General features: G+C 38.0%; 1 protein-coding gene across 1 annotated transcript in view; it reads right to left on the bottom strand.

The window, feature by feature from the left end:
* LOC306847361 (uncharacterized protein) overlaps positions 1 to 19,156 on the bottom strand; it is a 31,226-nt gene extending 12,070 nt beyond the window's left edge. Inside the window, exon 1 of the mRNA XM_079381271.1 lies at positions 18,773 to 19,156. Coding sequence (XP_079237397.1) covers positions 18,773 to 18,826 — 54 coding nt within the window. The 5' untranslated portion in view covers positions 18,827 to 19,156. The remainder of the gene's footprint in view (positions 1 to 18,772) is intronic.
* Positions 19,157 to 20,324: the final 1,168 nt, after the last annotated feature.

Here is a 20,324-nt window from a genome sequence, read left to right as displayed (position 1 = left end):
TAATGATAAAAATGCACTGTAGGGCTGCACGATTATGAATTATCAGTTTTCTTTGATATTGTAATTAGCATTTTTAATTTTGATTAATTTGCATTATAATGCTTATTTTGTGTGAGGCAATGGTACGTGTCAATCAAAATTCTCTTAGCAGCATAAAAATTGTGAAATATAAATTTCAATGTTTTTTCCAAAATACTACTTTGAATATATTTATAATGGAATGCAGTTATTGAAATTTAAGTAACCGTGGCAGCCGTAAACACAATTTTGATTATGTATTTGTATAATTCACTGGCTTCTTTCCAGAGGAACAACTGCGAGGGTGAATTGAGATAGAGAGAGTGTGAATGAATTGAGATAGAAAGAGCGAGAGAGAGAGATCACTGTGTAAGTAAAGTTAAGAGGTGAGTTGGTCACTAGGTGATGACCTCATTACCACAGAGTTAGACACACACAAATATCTGAATGCACATCTACATATGCCAATTAAATACAAATCACAAAAAAAGAAATACATTACAGCACCTCCACCTATAAAACATCTGACCCTCAAGTTTAAACTTTGTCTCTTGAAATGCATGTTATATACGTGTATGAAGTGGACATCTGTTTCTGTGGGACAACCCTTAATCCAACCAGCAAGTGATCCCATAATCCCATGGGATTAGGACCATGTTGGATGCCCATATGGGTAAGATGCCGTGTGTGTCAGTATAAGAGCTCCTCCCAAGCACACAAGTATTAAGCATTTATGATGATACAGTGGCAAAACCTATCCCTGGTTTAATTAATGAAGCCAGGCACATAACCAAATAATTATACATTTTACAAAACTAAAATACTAAATTTGAAATCAGCAATCCTCTTTACTTTATTAATGTGACATTCAACAGTAAAAAAGGATATTAAAAGAGAAACAATTGTAGGTCGGAGCTATATTTAATCGATCTGGAAATAACTGGGTTGTTAAAAGTGACAGGTGTTTGGAGGGAAGTAGCTGAAAAAAAGGAAAAAAAATTGTAAATCGATTATATAAAATGTACACAAGAACATGAATAACACTTTTTAAATTCAAGTTAATAACTATTGTTAAAAATACTATTGTGTTGTTCTATAGAAACTTGAAATAGAGAAATACAAAGACTAAATTTAAATTCCAAAAAGAACATTTTAAATGCAAAAATGATTGTTTGCAATAAAAATGTGTATTAAAGTAAATAAATGCATAGAAATGTTTAATTCGTGCTCCTTATAAGAGTCATCTTTTTACTCAAACATAAAACAGTGGCTTCTGTGTTCGAAGAGAAATCTGAACCTCGTAATAAACGATTTGCTAGATTGGATGAGCAGTTAAGGCAGTTTTGGCTTGGGTTTTCCAAGCATTATGTGGGGAAAGTGTCTGGAAAGCTTTCTGCTGAGAAGTTGCCATGGAAACACTTTCATGGTATATTATCCGAGTCATGACCGCTCTTCCCACACGACAGCCAGCCTAAAACACCCGGAATCACTGCTGTCTGGGATAACAGGGTGAAACAGGGTTAATTCATGACAGCATGTGCGTAACATGACCGCTGTCACACGGACTCTCAAAAGTGCAGATCAAGTGATTCGAGTATGCAGGGTTTATGAAGTTTAAAGGATGGAATTGTGCGTGTATTTGTGTGTCTGTGTGTGTCTGGGTGAATGAACTCTTTCTCCTCGCAAACAGATGCGGCTTCCTGTGGATCATAACTTCTCTTGTGTTTCTAAGAAACTTTTCAAAGGAGCTAAAAAATGCAACCAGGGTCTAGGGAATGGCTTGCCTTTGTGAGTATGTGGGTGTGCATGTAAGGGGCGAGTGTGTGTGGTCAGTCTTTGTGATTATGAACAGTCCTCCCCCTTTCCCAGAATCCCCTGCTGTTCTCAGTGTGTGTGTGTTTGAACTTCTGTATGTGCCCGGAGATCCTCATTTCCCATATCTTTGGGGACAATCTCAATTTTGCTGCACAAATAACAAGGAGAAGACGGTACATAGAACCGAGGGAATAAGAGCGACGGCAGGTTTTCTAGAATAGCAGTTGCTGAAAGTGCAATAGGAGCAATTCTGGACCATTATGGAGAGTTGTTGCTCAGTAACAACATACTTGACATGAGTACAGAAGTGGATGAGAAACACTGTGGAAATTTGGTCCACTGTCAAGTATTTAATAGTGTCTACTGCCACAACAGAATCACACTTACCAATGAAGAATTGTGCATTTTATGTAATGAGATCATCATTTAGGACACAATATTATAAGCTATCGTTTTTTTACATAAAAGTTAAACTTTATGTCCTGCTACAATCAGTTAATGGCTCAACATCTCTTTAAAGGTGAGTAAAATGAACAGATGGAGTTTTGTTCTCAAAAGTAAACATTCAAAAACACAAGTAAGCAATGGAAACGGTTACGTGGACATCTAAAGGCCTACTCTAAGAAAAAAAATGTACAAAACGGTCACTGGGGCGGTACTCTTAGGGACAAGAGATAAAAGGTGCATATTAAAACGTAAACTGTACCTTACCACTAAATGGTACATAGGCCTATTAGTACTTTAAAAGTACGTATTAGTACCTTTAAAAAGGTACCGTCCAAGTGACTGCTTTGTATCTTATTTCTGAGAGATAAACACTGCATTGTATTCCATGTGTGTACAGGGGTGACAGGCATTCATCGTCCTCTATCTATGGATTTATAGATGAAGTGAAGCAGATGGATCTACTATTCAAAAGTTTGGGATCTGAAACATTTTATTTTTGAAATAAATCATTTTATTCAGCAAGAATGCATTATATTAGGGGTATGCACAGATAGTCGAATGTTTGAATATTCGCTCTGTAATTATTGGCAAAAAAATAAAAACACTATTCAAATTTCACGCAAACTAAAAGTCAGTTATAACTAAATGCACTGAGTGCAGTGGAGCGCGTTAACAAAGTTGATTGTATTTGATCACAGAAGGTCTCATCTGCATTGCGAAGTTTGGAATTACCAAATTACCAAAGACTATAGAATACCCTTAAAGAGTCAAAATGGAATTAGTTTGATTAAATTAATCAGTGAAACAGAGACATCATAATATCACCACCACAATGAGAAATCACATGAAATTCAAACGCCAGTCAACTGTTTACAGATGTGACGTAATGACGCAGCAGCGTACTTGAATTTCCCGCAAAAACCTACCCCTACCACTCAAATTAGAAAACATAATTATAAGCTTACCGTTGTGAATAGGGCTAAAGTAAGGTGATCGTTTTAAACACTGGCTGGTTATGTACTTGCTCAAATATTGAATTTGGATCATTTTTAACCAAAGAAAGTTACAGACTGCAGCTTTAAACACCATTTACATAAACAAATATTCAAATATGAGCCCAAATATTCGAATAACATTTTTTAAAAATGCCCATTCCTGCATTATATTGATTAAAAGTGACAGTAAAGACATCTATAACGTGACAAAAGATTTCTATTTCAAATAAACATTGCAGCCTTGGTGAGCATAAGAAAAAATTCTTACCAACCCCAAAATTTGAATGATATATATTATATTATATGGTGTATATATATGTATGTGTGTATATATATGTATATATATGTATGTGTGTTTAGATACATGGCATACAATGATTTTGCAATGTGGAAAAAGAAAAAAAAAGAAGTGGATTTCATTCAAATCCACTTGTTACACCACCAAAGATTATGTTACATGTAATTTAGTGACATACAGTACAGTAATTTCAGGGACTATCCTGCACGAGTAACTTGAGGTTACAAGTCTTACTTAAGGTCACAGTAATGACAGGGCATCTGTCTGATGCTCCATTTCAGAATCTGTGAGCTTTGGGTTTCCAGCCCACATCATTAACCTCTACTCAACCATCATGTGATGTGCGTGTATGTCCATGTGCATTATAAATGAAAGTCACATTTGCTTCAGAATGAGACTCATCTGACCAGAATTAATCTCAAGGTTATCGTCGCCCATTAAAAACATCAGGTTAAAGCATGAATGCAGTTTCCCATCACACGCTCCTTCCTTTTCCACACCAAAAGATAAAAGTGGAGTGTGTGGAATGTGTGTAGTTAAAGGAGTGAAAATATACAGCGAATGCAATCACGAAAGCAGTGGACTGGTTTTTCTCAACGTTATCTCACTCTCCACATACAGGCCTCCAGACTAAATGACCCCTGAAACAAAACATTCAAATACCATTTATTGCAACAAAACTTTTGTGAACATGTCGGTAATTACCAAGCCTCACAAAAGAGAAAAGACTAATGGCCCATTCACACCAAGGATGATAACTATAATGATAACGATAAAGACATGGTTTTAAAAATCATTTGCATAGTCCACACTACAACCATAATGATAACGGCGCAGAGGAACGATAATCATTGAAATCACTTTCAGAACATTTTTTCCATCTGAAGAACAATAAAAACATTGACAGCGTGTCAGAATCCATCGTACTTTAAGAATATTGAGCTTTTCAAGAGGCAGATGTCATAACTGTAGCATGCTCTTATTATAAACAGAATGCTGACATAGTTATTGTTATAGTTAGCATTCTTAGTGTGAATGGCCCTTAACAATAGGTATCTTTTGACTGAGTGGTTCAGTGAGTCGAACTAAAAATGAAACTGATTTCATTAAAAGGAACTTGCTCATATGATCCTGATTCACCCAAAACATTTTTTTTCCTAGTCCGATTTGATTTAAGCAACCATTTTAGCCCCAGACTGGAGCTCTGCTGTACTGGCGTCTCTCTCTCTCTGTAATCTGTTGACTAGGTTGTGTCGGCTATCCCGTTCTGTGTACCATCCCACAAAGCTCTTTAGTGCCTGTTTAACTCTCTCTCCTTCTGTCTGTGTGTCAGTTTGCTCTACCTCCAGCAGGTGATTCTGCTGTAATCTTTCATCCCTACACTTGTGGATTAGCAGCAGCGTAATCTGCTTTCCAGCACATCTGCCCAAGCGGACGCGTATCTCACTTAACTCATATCGATCAATATCACTTTCCATGCACAACATGATAAGTGAGGAGATTAGTAGGAAGGAATGGAGAGAAAAATAGATTGACTGAGGCAGCTGATTCCGGTCTTCTCCATCCGTTTCCCTCTCTCGCTTTCACACTCCACCTGCTTCTGCAAATGCATGAAATAACAGGCAGCTATTTAACACGCTTGCAGCGTGTCTTCATTGACAATTTACCATGCACCCATTTGTTCCCACTGGAAAGTTTATCTGGGGTTATACTGAAAATCACTGCGAGGGAAACACTGTGTGCACTCAGCTTGACAGTCACGTTCCTCCAAACACAGCTGCTCTTATTACTGACATGTCAAAGTATAATCATACTTTAGGTAATTGCAATTACTCACAAATAGCGGTGATATTCTGAGAGACTGTGACATCCATTTATTCATATAAATTAGATGCAGACACTGCATGAGCATTTATGTGACAATATACTGTATAAACTACATAGACTGATAAATCTGCCAGTATGGGGCTTTTTTGAGATCATCTACACTACCTTTTTTTGTTTAACAAAAATTAATACTTTATTTAAAAAGGATACATTAAATTGCTCTAAAGTGATAGTAAGGATATTTATGTTATGATTTGTTATAAATGAAAACTGTTCTTTTGAACATTCTATTCATAATAGAATCCTGAAGAAATTCAAATAAAATTAGTTTTAACAAAATACAGCACAACTGTTTTCAACTTTGATAATAAAGGTTTCTTGAGCAGCAAATCAGCATATTTTAATGATTTCTGAAGAATCACATGACTCTAGCCTGGAGTAATGGCTGCTGGAAATACAGCTTTGCCAAAAGTACAGCTTTACCTAAATTACATTTTTAAATATAATAAACTATGAAATGGTTATGGTAAATATTTCACAAGTTTACTGTTTTTATTATCAAATAAATGCAGCTTTGGTAAGCATGAGAGACATTATGCAGAAACATAAAATTAAATCTTACCGGCTCTAAACTCAAGTAAAAAAAAAAAAAAAAAAAAAAAAAAAAAAAAAAAAAAAAAAAGTGGATGTGTGTCAAATATCAGATCTGTGCATAATGTGGTTTCATGTAAATGTCTACATCTGCCAAGGTGCCATCTCTAGGCTTTTATGTTATGGTTCCTGTTTCTGTTCCTGTAACACTATTCCTGGCTGGATCAGTTCAGTGGTTTTAATAAGCCCTCTACAATCAAATATGAACACAAGTTAACCCTAAAAACAAACTGTACAGTTCATTTTAATTACAGGCTTCCTTCTTTTTTGCTGTGGCATTGGAAGTTTTTAATGTTATACTGCTGGTTAGCGCTTTGGTCATTTTAACTCTGCTCTATAACTGAGCTTTACTGACACATTTATTCCACTGACAGAAAAGCTGTGACAGGCAGAGGACATTCGTTTAGCTACAGCCAAGGCAATATCAGTTGTACTATCATTCAGTGGTTGTAGCAATGACAGTGTAGCACTGATCTTGGCCTAAGCCCTTGACTTGGAGGCCAAACGATGGGGGAGGTGCGAGCGTGAGCCTTGACATCACGTTTGAGTCAGAATCCATCAACTCCATTATATCTGTAGTGAACCTGACATCCAGCAGATTGTTGATGATTCAGGCTGTGGCCCTCTACTGTCAGAGCACTGAGACAAGATTAGCCATTAATCGGGCTGTTGACCCAAAAATAAATTCTTATTTTGTCTGAATTTTTTTTTTTAATTTATGCACAAGCATGGATTAATCATACACAATATTATCATTCACATACATTACATTTAGCAGACACTTTTATCCAAAGCGACTTACAAATGAAGACAATGGAAGCAATCAAAATCAACAACATGCAAGTGCTATAACAAGTCTCAGTTCGCTTAATGCAGTACACTTAGGTTTGTTTTGTTTTTAATTATATAATAAATAAAAAGAAAACAGATAGAATAGCAAAAGAATAGAGCAAGCTAGTGTTAGAGGCCTTTTTTGCTTTTGTTAATTGTATAATAAATAAAAAGAAGACAAATAGATGGAATACAAAAAGATTAGAAAAGCTAGTTAGTTTTTTTTTTTTTTAAAGAATAGAATTAGAATATTGATCTCTAGAGTTAGAGGGTCAAATAAAGATGGAAGAGATGTGTTTTAGCCGATTCTTGAAGATGGCTAAGGACTCAGCTGCTCTAATTGAGCAGCTATTAGAAAATAACGTGAATTGTCATTAGTGACTTGCAAAATTAAAGCAATGTACCTTAAATTAATAATGAAAATTACATTCTTTGCATTCAATGGAAAATAGACATATGGCAATCTTCCTTTACACGCATAATGGAGACGTGCATACAATAATAATTTAATTTCAAAAAGAAAAACAGTTTAAAATGTTTCTTTTTATATCTCCGCCATTCATTTGTGTAATATCACAGTTCTCGTGCAGAACTGAAAGATCTGTTATTTACAGGGTCTCTCTCTTAGTCATTCTCCACACTTGACAGAAGTCTGCATTTCATCAGCTGTGTGTGTGTGTGTGTGCCAGATCCCTCTTATCACATACTCAGAGTTTGGCTGAGCAGCACAGAATCTCTTCAGCCAACGTTCTGACATTTCATCACATTTTTTAAAACAACTTCACAATCATGTCAGTGGTACAGATTATTATGCTTGTTTTTGTCAAAATCTAATGGATAAATACGAAGTATAGCATTCTGCCACCCATCACAAAAACAGCCTACACTGGTTGTTCAATAAAGTGTGCAATAATGCTGTGCATTACATCATCTTGTACTGCAGTATGCATTGAGAAGTCATTGCACATCTTTTGACAAAAGATTGGTACTGAAATGAATATTCTTTGTATGCAGGTCACGGTCACAGCTAATGCAAATTGAAGGGTTATGTGTTTAAAATAATTTCCCATATTGTTTCATATAAATAGCCAAAAAAATAAGTTTTGGTGATTTTAATGTTACAAATAAAATGCTAATAATGTCCTTAGTTTTTCAATCTGATATTTTAGTACAACATCTTTATCACTGAGCTGCTGGAATACATCTTCTAGTAAAGATTTTATCAGAGTAACAAGCCTGAATCTAGATTCGAAAAGCCTCTCAACTGCACCTACTGTAGGAAGATGTTCTGGTTACCGAGTTGCAAATGACTTTTCTACTGCGTGGTACGGCTCGGCACGGTTCAGAACGGCACGGAACGGCTCAGTTTGCATTTCACTGAAGTTTAGTACCACTTTCGAGTGGGCGGGATTATTCACGTGTCGTTATAGTTGTGCCGCTTCTAGTGCCGTGACTCCTGAAAAACTTTTAATTCTGCATCGCTCCATCACGCTCTCACTGGATCCGCTCTTTGGCTATCACGAGAGGACAGTCTGTACTTGCTCAACCGACAACGAAACAGACATTTTTTTGGTTGTTAAAAGAATGGTGCGCTCATTCAAGACAGTTGCATTCGATCCTTCGCTGGCTGTGCTGATTTAAATCTAGTGGGTCTGTTGTGTCTCGTGCCATAAGTTCAAATGACGCAAAAAAAACAACAAAAAAAAGTTCAAATGACGCAGGCAGTGACGATTTTCGCCGGCCAATCAGTGATCAGCAGGGTTTACACGTCACGTTTTAGTAACGGTACGGCACGTTTTAGAGGTGGTACTAAAAAAGTACCAGGTACCAGGTACTGTACCCAGTGGAAAACCCCCCAAAAGTGAGCTGTACTGAACTGTACCGTGCCGTACCATGTGGGAAAGCGCCAAAAGACGGTATGTTAATTTGCACATCAATGTGCACAAATCTTTCAGCTCTGTCACTCAAACGACTCTTTGAGCTTCAAAAACAGGCAACTGTTGAGTGATTAAGCTTCAGTAGAGGTTATACTAAAGGTGAGGATGACCTTTTGTGCACATGTTTGCGCATGCAGGCAAACAAAGAAAATGCAAATGGATTAAATGGTGCACAGTGATAAATCCTCAAAAATGTGCGCAGACAGTTTACTTTATGCGTGTGCTTTCACACACATTTTTGTCTTTTGGCTGCAGGCAAATTTTTTTTTCTTCGGCTCTTATCTGGGAGTTTTTACTTGGTATAAATAAATCCCTAAAATAAAGTGTGTGTGAATAATAAATATTTTAAAACTATTATCTCAATGTTTGCCGTCAGTTCGGCTATGAAGAGTCTTGCAGAGTCATATTATATAACATAAATCCACAGTAACTAAAACCCCCTAAAGAATCATTCATTCAGACTGACTTTGATGATATGGATAAATACTTCAAAGTAGAATTTTGAACTATTTAAATGAGCTAAATTGCAAGAGTCACTAATACAGTTTCATATGTGTATATCTGCAGTTCACACTCCATTTTGTGTTATCCACCATGGGGGCTGACTACTAAATAATGTATAGTCCCTCTTGCCAGGAAATCCCTTCAGAAATACCACACATATATACTGCCGTGCAAAGGCAAAAGACCGTAACTTAGATTTTTGTTAAATTAGTTATTGATATTTTTGGGACATTCAAGACATCCTTTATCATGTACATGAGTATCTTGAGTCAATTTTGTTGTTTTTCCGAAAAAATAATGGGTCGCCTCAACCGTAACTTCAAAAAGCCCCGGAGAAACCAAGGCAGAACACCGTATAACACCAGTTACCGCTCTTTCACTTTGTTTGGAACGCTCAAAATGAGTTACGCCATTCTGCCTTTGTTTAGCCGCGCATCAAAATGAAGTTATGGTGCCGGCTTGGAGTTATAGGGTGTTCTACCTTTTTTTACTGTTCATTAAAGTCTGCCGCATTTTAATTACGGTGTAGACAAACGATTTAGATCGCTTTTTTTCCCTTTTTGTAATACAGATTAATCACCAGGCTGTCCCTTCTAGTTGGATGCATGTGTACTTGAATGCCGTAGCATGTAGCATGAGCCATCATAAAATCAGTAGCCTAACAGTTCGCAATTAAATCCATATCCTACCTTTTCTTGTAACCCGATAAAATCAATCCATAGCGCTGAACGTTGTCGGAGATGTTTAATCCACATGCATTTCTGAGCATGCCTGCTTGCTGGTGTCCACAAGTCGTTCTTTTAGGTTAGTAAGTCAATATAAGCAAGTATGCTATGTCTAGAATTATTTTACATTACTGAGCATAGCAAATAAATTGGTTGCAAAACGGTATCCACTCACGTGTTTAACTTTTAGTCTGCTTGTTACGGTCAAAAATTAATACAGTCATATTACAATATGCAATAGCCAATATGAGATAGCCCATGCTCAGTAGATTTTATACAGGTGTTACTATAACGATTTTGTAAATGGTGATCAGCAATCAAATATTGATAATGTGGAAGTTACTGCCTTTTACCTTGGTGTGATTTCTCACTTTTTGCAGATAATGCAAAAGGCAGAGTACCTTAACTTCAAAATAGGGATAAAAATCAAGTTTGAGCTCACAGTTTTTTAATGTAGATAATTTTCATTACTAAAACATCTAATTGCCAAATTTCCAGTGTCCTACCTATAATTAATTTGGCTGGACAAGTAAAAAACTTTAAAGTAATTTTTCTCAGTTTCACACTCTAGCGAGTTAAGGTCTTTTGCCTTTGTAGGGCAGTATAGGTTAGGTTCACACAGCAGCATAATACAGTTATCAGTCCAGTTTTGAAGCTAAATATGGTTCAGATCATACATGCACTACCAATTAAAAGTTGGCCAGTAAAATTTTTGAATGTCTTTCATGCTCACCAACCATTTATTTGATCAAAAGTACAGTTATTACATTTCAAAACAACTGTTTTCTGTAAGAATATATTTAAATGTAATTTATTCCTGTGATGGCAAAGCTGAATTTTCAGCAGTCATTACTCCAGTCTTCAGAAATCATTCTAATATGCTGATTTTGAGCTCAAAACATTATCAATGTCAGCAATATCAGCATTTATTTGAAATAGAGAACATTTGTAACATTATAAATGTATTTACTGTCACTTTTGATCAATTTATTTTATCCTTACTGAATAAAAACAGCATGCCCCCCCCACCCAACCAAAAAATTTTTACTGTCCCCACATGTGAACGGTATCGTGTTTTGGTTTTAAGCATTCTAAACCAACGCTCTTAAATTTTCAGAACTCTTTTGTCTTGTGTACGCTTTGCATTTTTTTCACGGTAACTCACAGAGAAGCAATCCCATGGGTCTGTCCCATCACTGTCTTTCCAACCAAGCCTCTCTCATCAGTTTTGTGGTCTGGACGAAACACAAATCCTGTGCTCTACACTGTTTTTTGTTTTTTTTTTCCTACCAAAAAGAATTTGAAGCTTCTGTCGGTTAATTAAGATTGAACAGATGAGGTCATTCCTTAACTGGACTCATTTATTAACTGACGTCATTTTCACTGATAACACTTTCTGGAGTGAATACACACGTCACCCCACATCTTATTCTCTTTGCTCACAAATCTTGTGTGCAGCTACAGATAATGTTGTCAGTTCAATGGTAAAACGCTTGCGATATTCCTCATCTGTAAACCGCTTTAGTATGTAAATGTAAACGTAAACAAATACTTTTTTTTTTTTCACAAAGCCATCTCATTAATTGCATGAATGCGTGCTCTCAAATGAATGAAAGCACTTACTTTAACGCAGTTCATCATTTGTCTTCATAATAAACGCAAATCTTGTTGATTAATGGCCTGCACATTGCATTTGACACGCTCCGCCAGCGTCATCTAAATATTCCTCGTTCCCAATTAACTCCGGGGTTGTTTTTAACATTGTATAGACACTCGTCTGGCGCTCACCTCACCCCACCCTGCTACTGGAAAGTTAATGACATTCCAGAAGTCCCCGGAGCACACGGCCAAGCCCCCATTCCCTCGTTAACCCAATTATCCTTGTGGATCTCCAAGGAAACGCGTCACTACCCCAACCCCTTCCCCAAGCAAGAGGCCATGAGAACATCTGCAGCACAAACAAACAGACAGGGAAGGAGGAGGAGGAGGAAAAGGAAGGACACATGCGCATAAACACATTTTCTCCGGGCAAGGGCTGTCCTGTTTGGCTACAATAGCTGTATTCATATTTATAGAGCGGCTTGGTGAGGGATCTTAAAACTCATTGTGGTTTTGGAACGCCTCCTACCAATGCTCTCTAATTTAGGCTCTTATTATAGCATGGCGCATGCAAGCACACAGAAATTTGGGACAGAAAAGCACTCGTCAATTTTGAGCAGGAAAGACATTCAATCATGCTGCGGCTTTTTCTGAGATATCGATCGAAACTGCCATTTACACATCTAAAACCACACCCATAAAAAACATTACACTCCAGCCAGTTATAAACGCACCAATGCCCACACATCCGACTGTAAAATATAGTTTACGTGTCCCTTTCCTCCTAGCCAGTCTCTCTCTCTCTCAGGTATGGAGTGATTTCCCCTCCCCCACCAGACTGCCAGAGCTGCATCTTAATTAGCGAGGGAGACAGAGAGAGAGAGACAGAGAGAGAGAGAGAGAGAGAGAGACAGAGACAGAGACAGAGACAGAGACAGAGACAGAGACAGAGAGAGAGAGAGAGAGAGAGAGAGAGAGAGAGAGAGAGAGAGAGAGAGAGAGAGAGAGAGAGAGAGAGAGAGAATGAAAAAGAGCAAGCAGGGAAAGAGAAAAGGGTGAATGACAGAATGAGAAGGGAGAGACCAGAGATATGGCAGTGACGGAGATGCGTTGTCATGGTGACACTGTGGAGAACAGGTAGAGGAACACAGTCTCCTGGGAAAGAGCAACGAGGCCTGATAGTCCCCACCTTTCTCCCTCCCGCTTTCTGTTTCTACCTCTCTCAGCAATTCATCCCGCTCTCTTTTCTCTTTGCGTGGCTATACGAGCTCTGGTCCTACTACAGTACAGCATCATAGCTTGTAATATTCAATTACAGCATGTTCTTCCTACTGCCTCACAGGTCAAGGTGTGAAAGGAATATTCCAGGTTCGATATGGGTGACCGACAAAATGAGAACCAATCATTGCTGGCATTATGTTGATTACCACAAAAAGTAATTTTGACTCATATTTTTCTTTAAAAAAAAAAAGCTGAATTCTTTACACTCTTTATGTGATTTATGGGGAATCTCCATAGGTGTAATGTTTACGTTGTAATACCCATGTCATTAAACACATTTCTCTCCTCATATATAGAGTGTGTGTCTATACACTTATTTTATTATATATACGTATGTATATATATATATATATATATATATATATATATATATATATATATATATATATATATATATATATATATATATATATATATATATATATATATATATATATATATATATAAAAATTTATTTTTTTCCATTCATTCTCTAAGGTTTAGGCAATTGTATGTAGTTTGTGTTTTTTTTTTCTGTATGCATGTTACTATTTCATGTACAAAATAAAGGTGCATCATGATGCCATAGAAGAATCTTTTTGTCAAAATTTTTCCATAAAGAACCTTTAACATCTGAAGAACCTTTCTGTTTCACAAAAGGTTCTTTGGGGTGAAAGAAGGTTCTTCAGATTATAAAAAGTAAGAAAGAGAGGGTTCTTTAAAGAACCTTTGACTGAATGGTTCTTTGTGGAACCAAAAATGGTTCTTCTATGGCATCGCTGTGAAGAACCTTTTGAAGCACCTTGAAGTGTATGCCACATCTAGCAAAACTGACTTTAAAACTGAATAAGCTTAAAAAGCAGGAATTAAGGTTACAGTGATGCACTTTCAAGGAAAGTAAATCGGGATCATTTTTTGGAGGATTTAAAAGCAGAAATGTGAAGCTTATAATTTTACAGCTGTAAAACTTGTGTATTATTCGAGCTGTAAAGCTGAAAAGTTTGTTGAGCTGCAAGTCATTTATATGGTCATTTTAAGGTTTTAGGTTTTATATCCTGTAAAATCGAATATAATTTTACACAGAAGAGGTTAGGAAGCTATTTTTTCCACAATAAAATTATGTTAACAGTCATGTTTACGCCTTGTGGCTGTTTTTTCAGCTTACGGATCAGCGCTATTCACTTCCTTTGAGAGCACCTCACCGCAACATTTCTGCTTTTTTCAAAGAAAATAAAGACAAAATTATTGTTTGTGGTAATCAACACATCCCAAAAACCTCAATTACATTCCTTCAGATCAATCCACAAGTGGCTTTTTTTCCCCAACTGAATGAACGACACTCTCGCATGGCAATGATTTGACCCAGATTTCACCTACCCGCATTCATCATCTTCAGGTTATCGGGCAGGAGGCGGCTGATGGATGTGAGGAGGTCAAAGGGAGGGGAGCGTGATGTGGCTCATTTAGTTTATGTGAAGCAGGTGGGCTAATAAGGTGAACCTCCTAGGCTGACACCTCTAAATTAAACTTTCACACCAGAACACCGTGCCATTTGGTGGATCCGATAATGTTTTTTTTCCTTTAGTGACACTAAGTGTCAGCTGGAAGCCTTGGGAAATGCGCTTATTATGTCAACATGGAATTACCACAGTGTTTGTTGCAAGACTGTGGCTATGACTGAGATTTGCTTAGAGAAATTTAGAGCGGTCAGATGTTAAACATTTGGACTTGCTTTAACTAGAAGTGTCTGAGAACATCTTTTGCAAAAAGAGGAACAAATTCAACATTCAAATTTATATGCAGAACTTGTTATACAGAACTGACAAGCTTTATTAGATGCTAGGAAAAAAGCAACATATGAGGCTGTTCACATAGATTACGCTTTTAAAACAGTTTTATGCATTTAAAACTGGGAAATGTAGGGCAGCGGATTGAAAAAAAAAACTAGGTCTAGATACGCGTTTATTAAAAGTCAAAGTAAAAGTACTTGAACGGCGCAATTTTAAAACACTATGCGTGTCAAGACATGAGACACGGAACACCACAGTCAAACACGTCCGCCTAGTGCATATGTTTACGTAGCATGATAAAAGCAGAATGGAACTGAAAAACGAGTTCTGTGGGAATTGCACCCGTTTTAGTTTTAAAAATATCACAATTGACCCAAACTACATTTTCATGCCAGCTACACTGGGGTTTGGGATTTCAGAGCATGCTAACAATGTAGAAGCCAACTGTAGTCTGATTAACATGTTTACATGCTTGACTGTACTGAGCTAAATTCACATTATTAGACTAACAGACCTAGAAACCTTTATTGGAGAAATTGAACTCATACTAAAGTGTTTATTGCCTTAGTACCAACTGAAATTGAATGTTTATGTAAACATTTACTACTGAGATTAAATGAGGACTCTTCTCTATCACGTCTCTTGAGAAAAAAAATATCTTGTTTTACAATTCCCGAAAGATCTGCGTCACACTGTGCTCAGATTTCCAAGAAACCAAAAGTGTGAATAGATTTCAAAATGAAGTCAAACATTTCTCATTAAATTCTTCCAAATCCAAACAATCCCTCTTGTGTAACTGGATTTTAGTCGGGTGTGTCACAACTACTAACCGTTTTTGCTGAAATCCCTCCCTCTTATGTTGAAGGTCAGAGGCCCGCCCCAACGACCACCTCTGATCATTTCAAACGGGACGGAAGTTGACTTTCAGACTGTAGGGTCATTATCTCAGCAGGGTTCTGGGTCGCCGGGGCTGTTAACACCCACCTGACGAGAGACGCAGCCGTATGCACTGGCACTCAGATTATTCAGCAACTGGAAACCAACTAGATGCTGGCTTTATTGTATGCTCATGATTGTGTCAGTTGTGACTAATTTTTACACTCCTGAGAAATTCCAATGTTCCTAACTTGCATGACTTTCTTTTATGGATCACAAAAGGAGATATTTTGAAAAATATAAATTTTTTTGTCCAATGAAAGTCAGTGGGGTCTAATGTTGTTTTGGACTCTTTTGACTTTCATTGTATAGACAAAAACAGCTGAAATATTCCTCCAAACATCTTTCTTTCTGTTCCACAGCAGAAAATCATACATCTTTGGAACAACATGAGGGTGATTAAATGACGACAGAATTTTCATTTTCACGATGTTGCATAAACCAAACACTTTGGCTCCAATCCCATATTGGTTTATTCTCCCAAGCAATGCTAATCCTCCTCACAGGCCACACAGACTTTGAGCGAGGCATGTCCCAATCAAAACTTTAAAACACTGTCTAGCTCTTGTGAGTCTGTAAGCGAGACCTTTATACAGCTGAGTGAGAAAGTCAGCAGCAGAAACTTCCTGTGCCAAATTGCTTCACACATTCCTCACCACTCATTTTCTCTCATTCTCTCCCTCATTCCCTCCCTCTCTATGGTTGTCTTTGTCATCTACTGCACAAAACACTGATTCAGTGCTGAACCCAGGAGTTCAACATGATCCTTTAAAACGCACAGCTCTCAGGAGCGGATGTGTGTCCATTAGCTCAATTCCCAGATCTAAATTAAACTCCATCTCTGGCACACAAAGCCAGAAAGGATATGACACCACTGACCTGATCCACATGACACTTCCGTTTGAAGTGGCCACAACAACTCAACCAAGCATGCACTATACTACAAGTGTGTTGATTCATTTTGAGTGGGCAAGATGGGTATCAAATAAACACACGCCACCAGCTAAAATTGGGTATTTTTGCACAGTAGCGTGTAAACTCACTCATCAGCCAGCCCACTGTGACTTGTATGACATCTCAGTTTGACACTTGACAAGAAAAGCGGTTGCTTAGATGCAAAAACATACCTGAAAAACCACATTTGAGCTTATCTTCATAAATAGACAAAAGCTGTTAGTGTGCCTAATGTCTAATTCTGCTGTTTGTCAGGATGTTCACTGGCCTTAATGCAGTTTCCACTAATTTTATGTAAATATACAAAATGACCATTTCAGGAGGTGCTCGGAGTAAACTTTGCTTCCAATCTACACTGTGATTCGCTTAAAGTGAACAAAAACAATGCAGGTTCACTTGTTTGTTACTAACGTAAGGACTCTGTATAACAAGGGGCCTGTTTCATAAAACAAGTTTACCAAATAAGCCAGACTTATTTCAGTTAGTCTGACTTATTTTGAACCAAATCAACTGACAATAAGTCAGACTAACTGAAATAAATTATTTGGCTTATTTGGTAAACTTGTTTTATGAAACAGGCCCCTGGGTTTTCCCAGGAAAGTCAGCTGAAACTTAAACTGAAGTGGACCAAATGAGATCCAAGTTGGATCTGGTCATGAGGTCAAAGAATGTCATTCTAGCCCATTTAAAAGTCTTTGCATGTCTGTTTACAAATATGGTTTATCTTTTATATCTTGATTGGAAAAATAAAATGCCTGTAAAACTGAGCATTCATAAACCACTGTGGGCAAAAAAAACAAAAGTTTATTTCAAGCAACCATTTAACAATTATGGTCGACTACAATAAACCATCTACTCCTCAGCTACCTCAGTGCAACATTCTCCTAACATATATAAAGTCAAAAACTTTAAATCAAAAGTTTTGTATTTCTAATTAGATTTTTTAAAGTCAGTCGGTACATGTTCTTTGTCACTTCTTGTTTCAAATCAAAGTTTGTAATGTTGTAATTCACCTTGTAGCTGGTTGGTTTAGTTATTGGCTTAAACAGACCTTTTTAAAATAACCCTACAGGAAAAATACTTGAAAAAGTGGACAGGCACTGTAGCATTCTGTAGTGTTTGCGACCACCAGTATTTTATCATTGCCAGACACTTGTTACAATGAAGGGCTTTGGACTCAACACAAGTGCTCAGTAACAAAAAATCGTAGCATCCGAAGTAAATACTGAACTGAAAGCTCTGGTCTAATTTTCTTCATTCAAGGATTTCATCATAATGCATTTACTCGCGCGCACAGCTCAAAGGTAAACACGTTTCGAGGTGGATCCTGTGTTCCGCTTTTTTAATTCTCAAAAGCACATCATATAAGCGACGTAAAAGTGAGACATGACATAAAAAACGTGAATGAATTCGATCTCCTTCTGAATCTGGGTTCCGCTCTCGCGCCGCGAAGGCCAATGACGTCATTCCCCCGCAGCCTGCCGCCCCTCCACACCCCGTTCACCCCCACCTCCGGCCAAAATCACCCGCCGATCGGCGACAGCCAACACCTCCGCCTATCACCCGCTACAACCATTATAATGTAGCCTTGCTGTAATTACCGGCCATGTCTGGAACCCACCGACCACTCCTGACCACAAAAACAACGGTGCGTGTGGAGGGACCACCGACAGGCAAACATGAGGGACAAAGGGCTTGCAATTAAACCCTAATTAGATGCGACGCGTTAATTATAGTTTATCCGGACACGAGCGCGCCGCGCACGCACGCAAGCTTCTTCACGCCGGTGTAATCAGATAAGCGACTAACGGTGCGTCCCTGACCCACAACACCAACACACACCCCAAAATGGCCAAACAAGGCAAAGGTGCCCAGGAGAAATCCGCACCGCTGTGGCTGGCTCGTAGTAGGTCCCTGCTCAGAGCTTTCTCCAGCCCACTCGCAGCGCTCCCCAGGCCGCCAGAGACGCGCTGTCTGCGGTCAGCCGAGAGAATGTGGGTCGCGTCCAAGATTTACAACCGAGCACACGGCTACCGTCGCCTAAATAATGACCTTACAATTCACACTCTCTCATAAAGATTACCGCAAGCATACACGAACATAATCCCGAATGTGAACGTTGGGCATGTTGTGAGCGCGTGTATGTCGCCCTCGTAACAATAGATCACAAGAGTGTCATTCTCACCAGTGCAGTCTGCGCCAGCAGCAGCGCCAGCGCCATCCAGCACGGGCGCTTCATGGTGCTCCGAACGCAGCAAAACACGGGGCTCCCGCTCTCGTCTCCGCGCTCCTCTTCAAGGGAATAGGTAACGTTAGGAGTAAACCTTTCGCTCAGTTTTCAGTATCCAACTTCAGGGCAGGCGCTTGCGTCGGCACATCCGTCTCGCGTAGGCACGGTCAAATCCCCGCGAAACCACGCGAAGACCGAGGAGGAGCAGCTCGTGTGATTTCCTCCCCTCTGATCTGACTGGAGTGGCTGAGACCTGATGGATATGGAAGCAGGGAAGACCAGAACTCCTCTCTCTCTCTCTTTTTCTTCTCTACGCTATGGCGTGTGTGAGAGGAGGACGGGCATTGGGTGGATTTTCCTCGTGCGGTTGAGGATGCCCCCTGCAGCCCAAGCATCGTCAAACATCGGCTCCTTCCCTGCCTCTCCCTTCTCCTCCCTTATCTCGATTTCCATCAGAGCCCCCCGAGACCCTCAACATTTTGTCTGTAGTAGTGGACATGTTTTTGATAATACCGCTTGTATAATTTCATGCTACTGTTTTGACTCCTAGTGAATATAATGTCACGTTTAATGTCCTTAATAATGTTTTTTTGGGTGGTGTTTCAATGTGTACATAAAATTAAAGGTCTTCTAACAGTGTTTGGTGCATAAGGAACAAGTACCAGAATGAAAGTGGCAGTTTTTTGGTTGCCTGACACTTGTATGAGTATGGGTGAGATACCTTCAGACAGCTACATTATTCATGACATGTGTTTAGGAAAGTCTGATGCACTGAGCTCAGTTATTCAGCTGGTGATATTGGATTGCATATGGACAGCTCAAAACTCTGTCTCAGTCATTCATTTAGAATCACACAAAAAGTGTTGCAAAAGACATTTTTTAAATTATATGCATCTAGAGACACCTGATTTGTTATTAATAAATGGACAGTTAATGCCTTGGTACTTGAGAAATCATTAAGGACATATTCCCTGAAAAACTCAATCTACACAATCTTGCTGTGAAATCTTAAGATTTTTTTAAATAAACATTACTTCTATATTGTTAGTAATCTTTCAAGACAAACATTTACTGCACTGAATAGCTTAGGTTTTCTTTATCCATGTTTATACGTCAAAACTAATGTATAAAAATGTATCAAATATCATACATCACGGTTTTGAGGAATGTTTATTTGTAAATCTCTCAGACAGTCATCATTATATTGCATTATGTTTGACCTAATAATTAAACTGGACTTTTAGTCATAAAACTAAGCATTTAAAATCATCCTAAGACATTATGGGGAGACACAGGGGGACAACTAATATACATTTTATGTAAATTGTCTATTATAAAAAAATTGCATTGATTTACATTACAAGGTATCAGAATTTCATCTTGCTTTTTGTATATTTTTTACTCCAAGCATGAGCTCCATATTCTTACTATCATACTATACAGGCCATAAAAGCCTAATCATCCAAATATGATACAAAACAATTTTTTTTTTTATTTAATATTTTTT

The sequence above is a fragment of the Barbus barbus genome (genome assembly GCF_936440315.1).
Source record: "Barbus barbus genome assembly, chromosome: 27".
NCBI lineage: Eukaryota > Metazoa > Chordata > Actinopteri > Cypriniformes > Cyprinidae > Barbus > Barbus barbus.
Note: the sequence above shows the minus strand (reverse complement) of the source record. Positions and strands in the feature narration are given on the sequence as shown.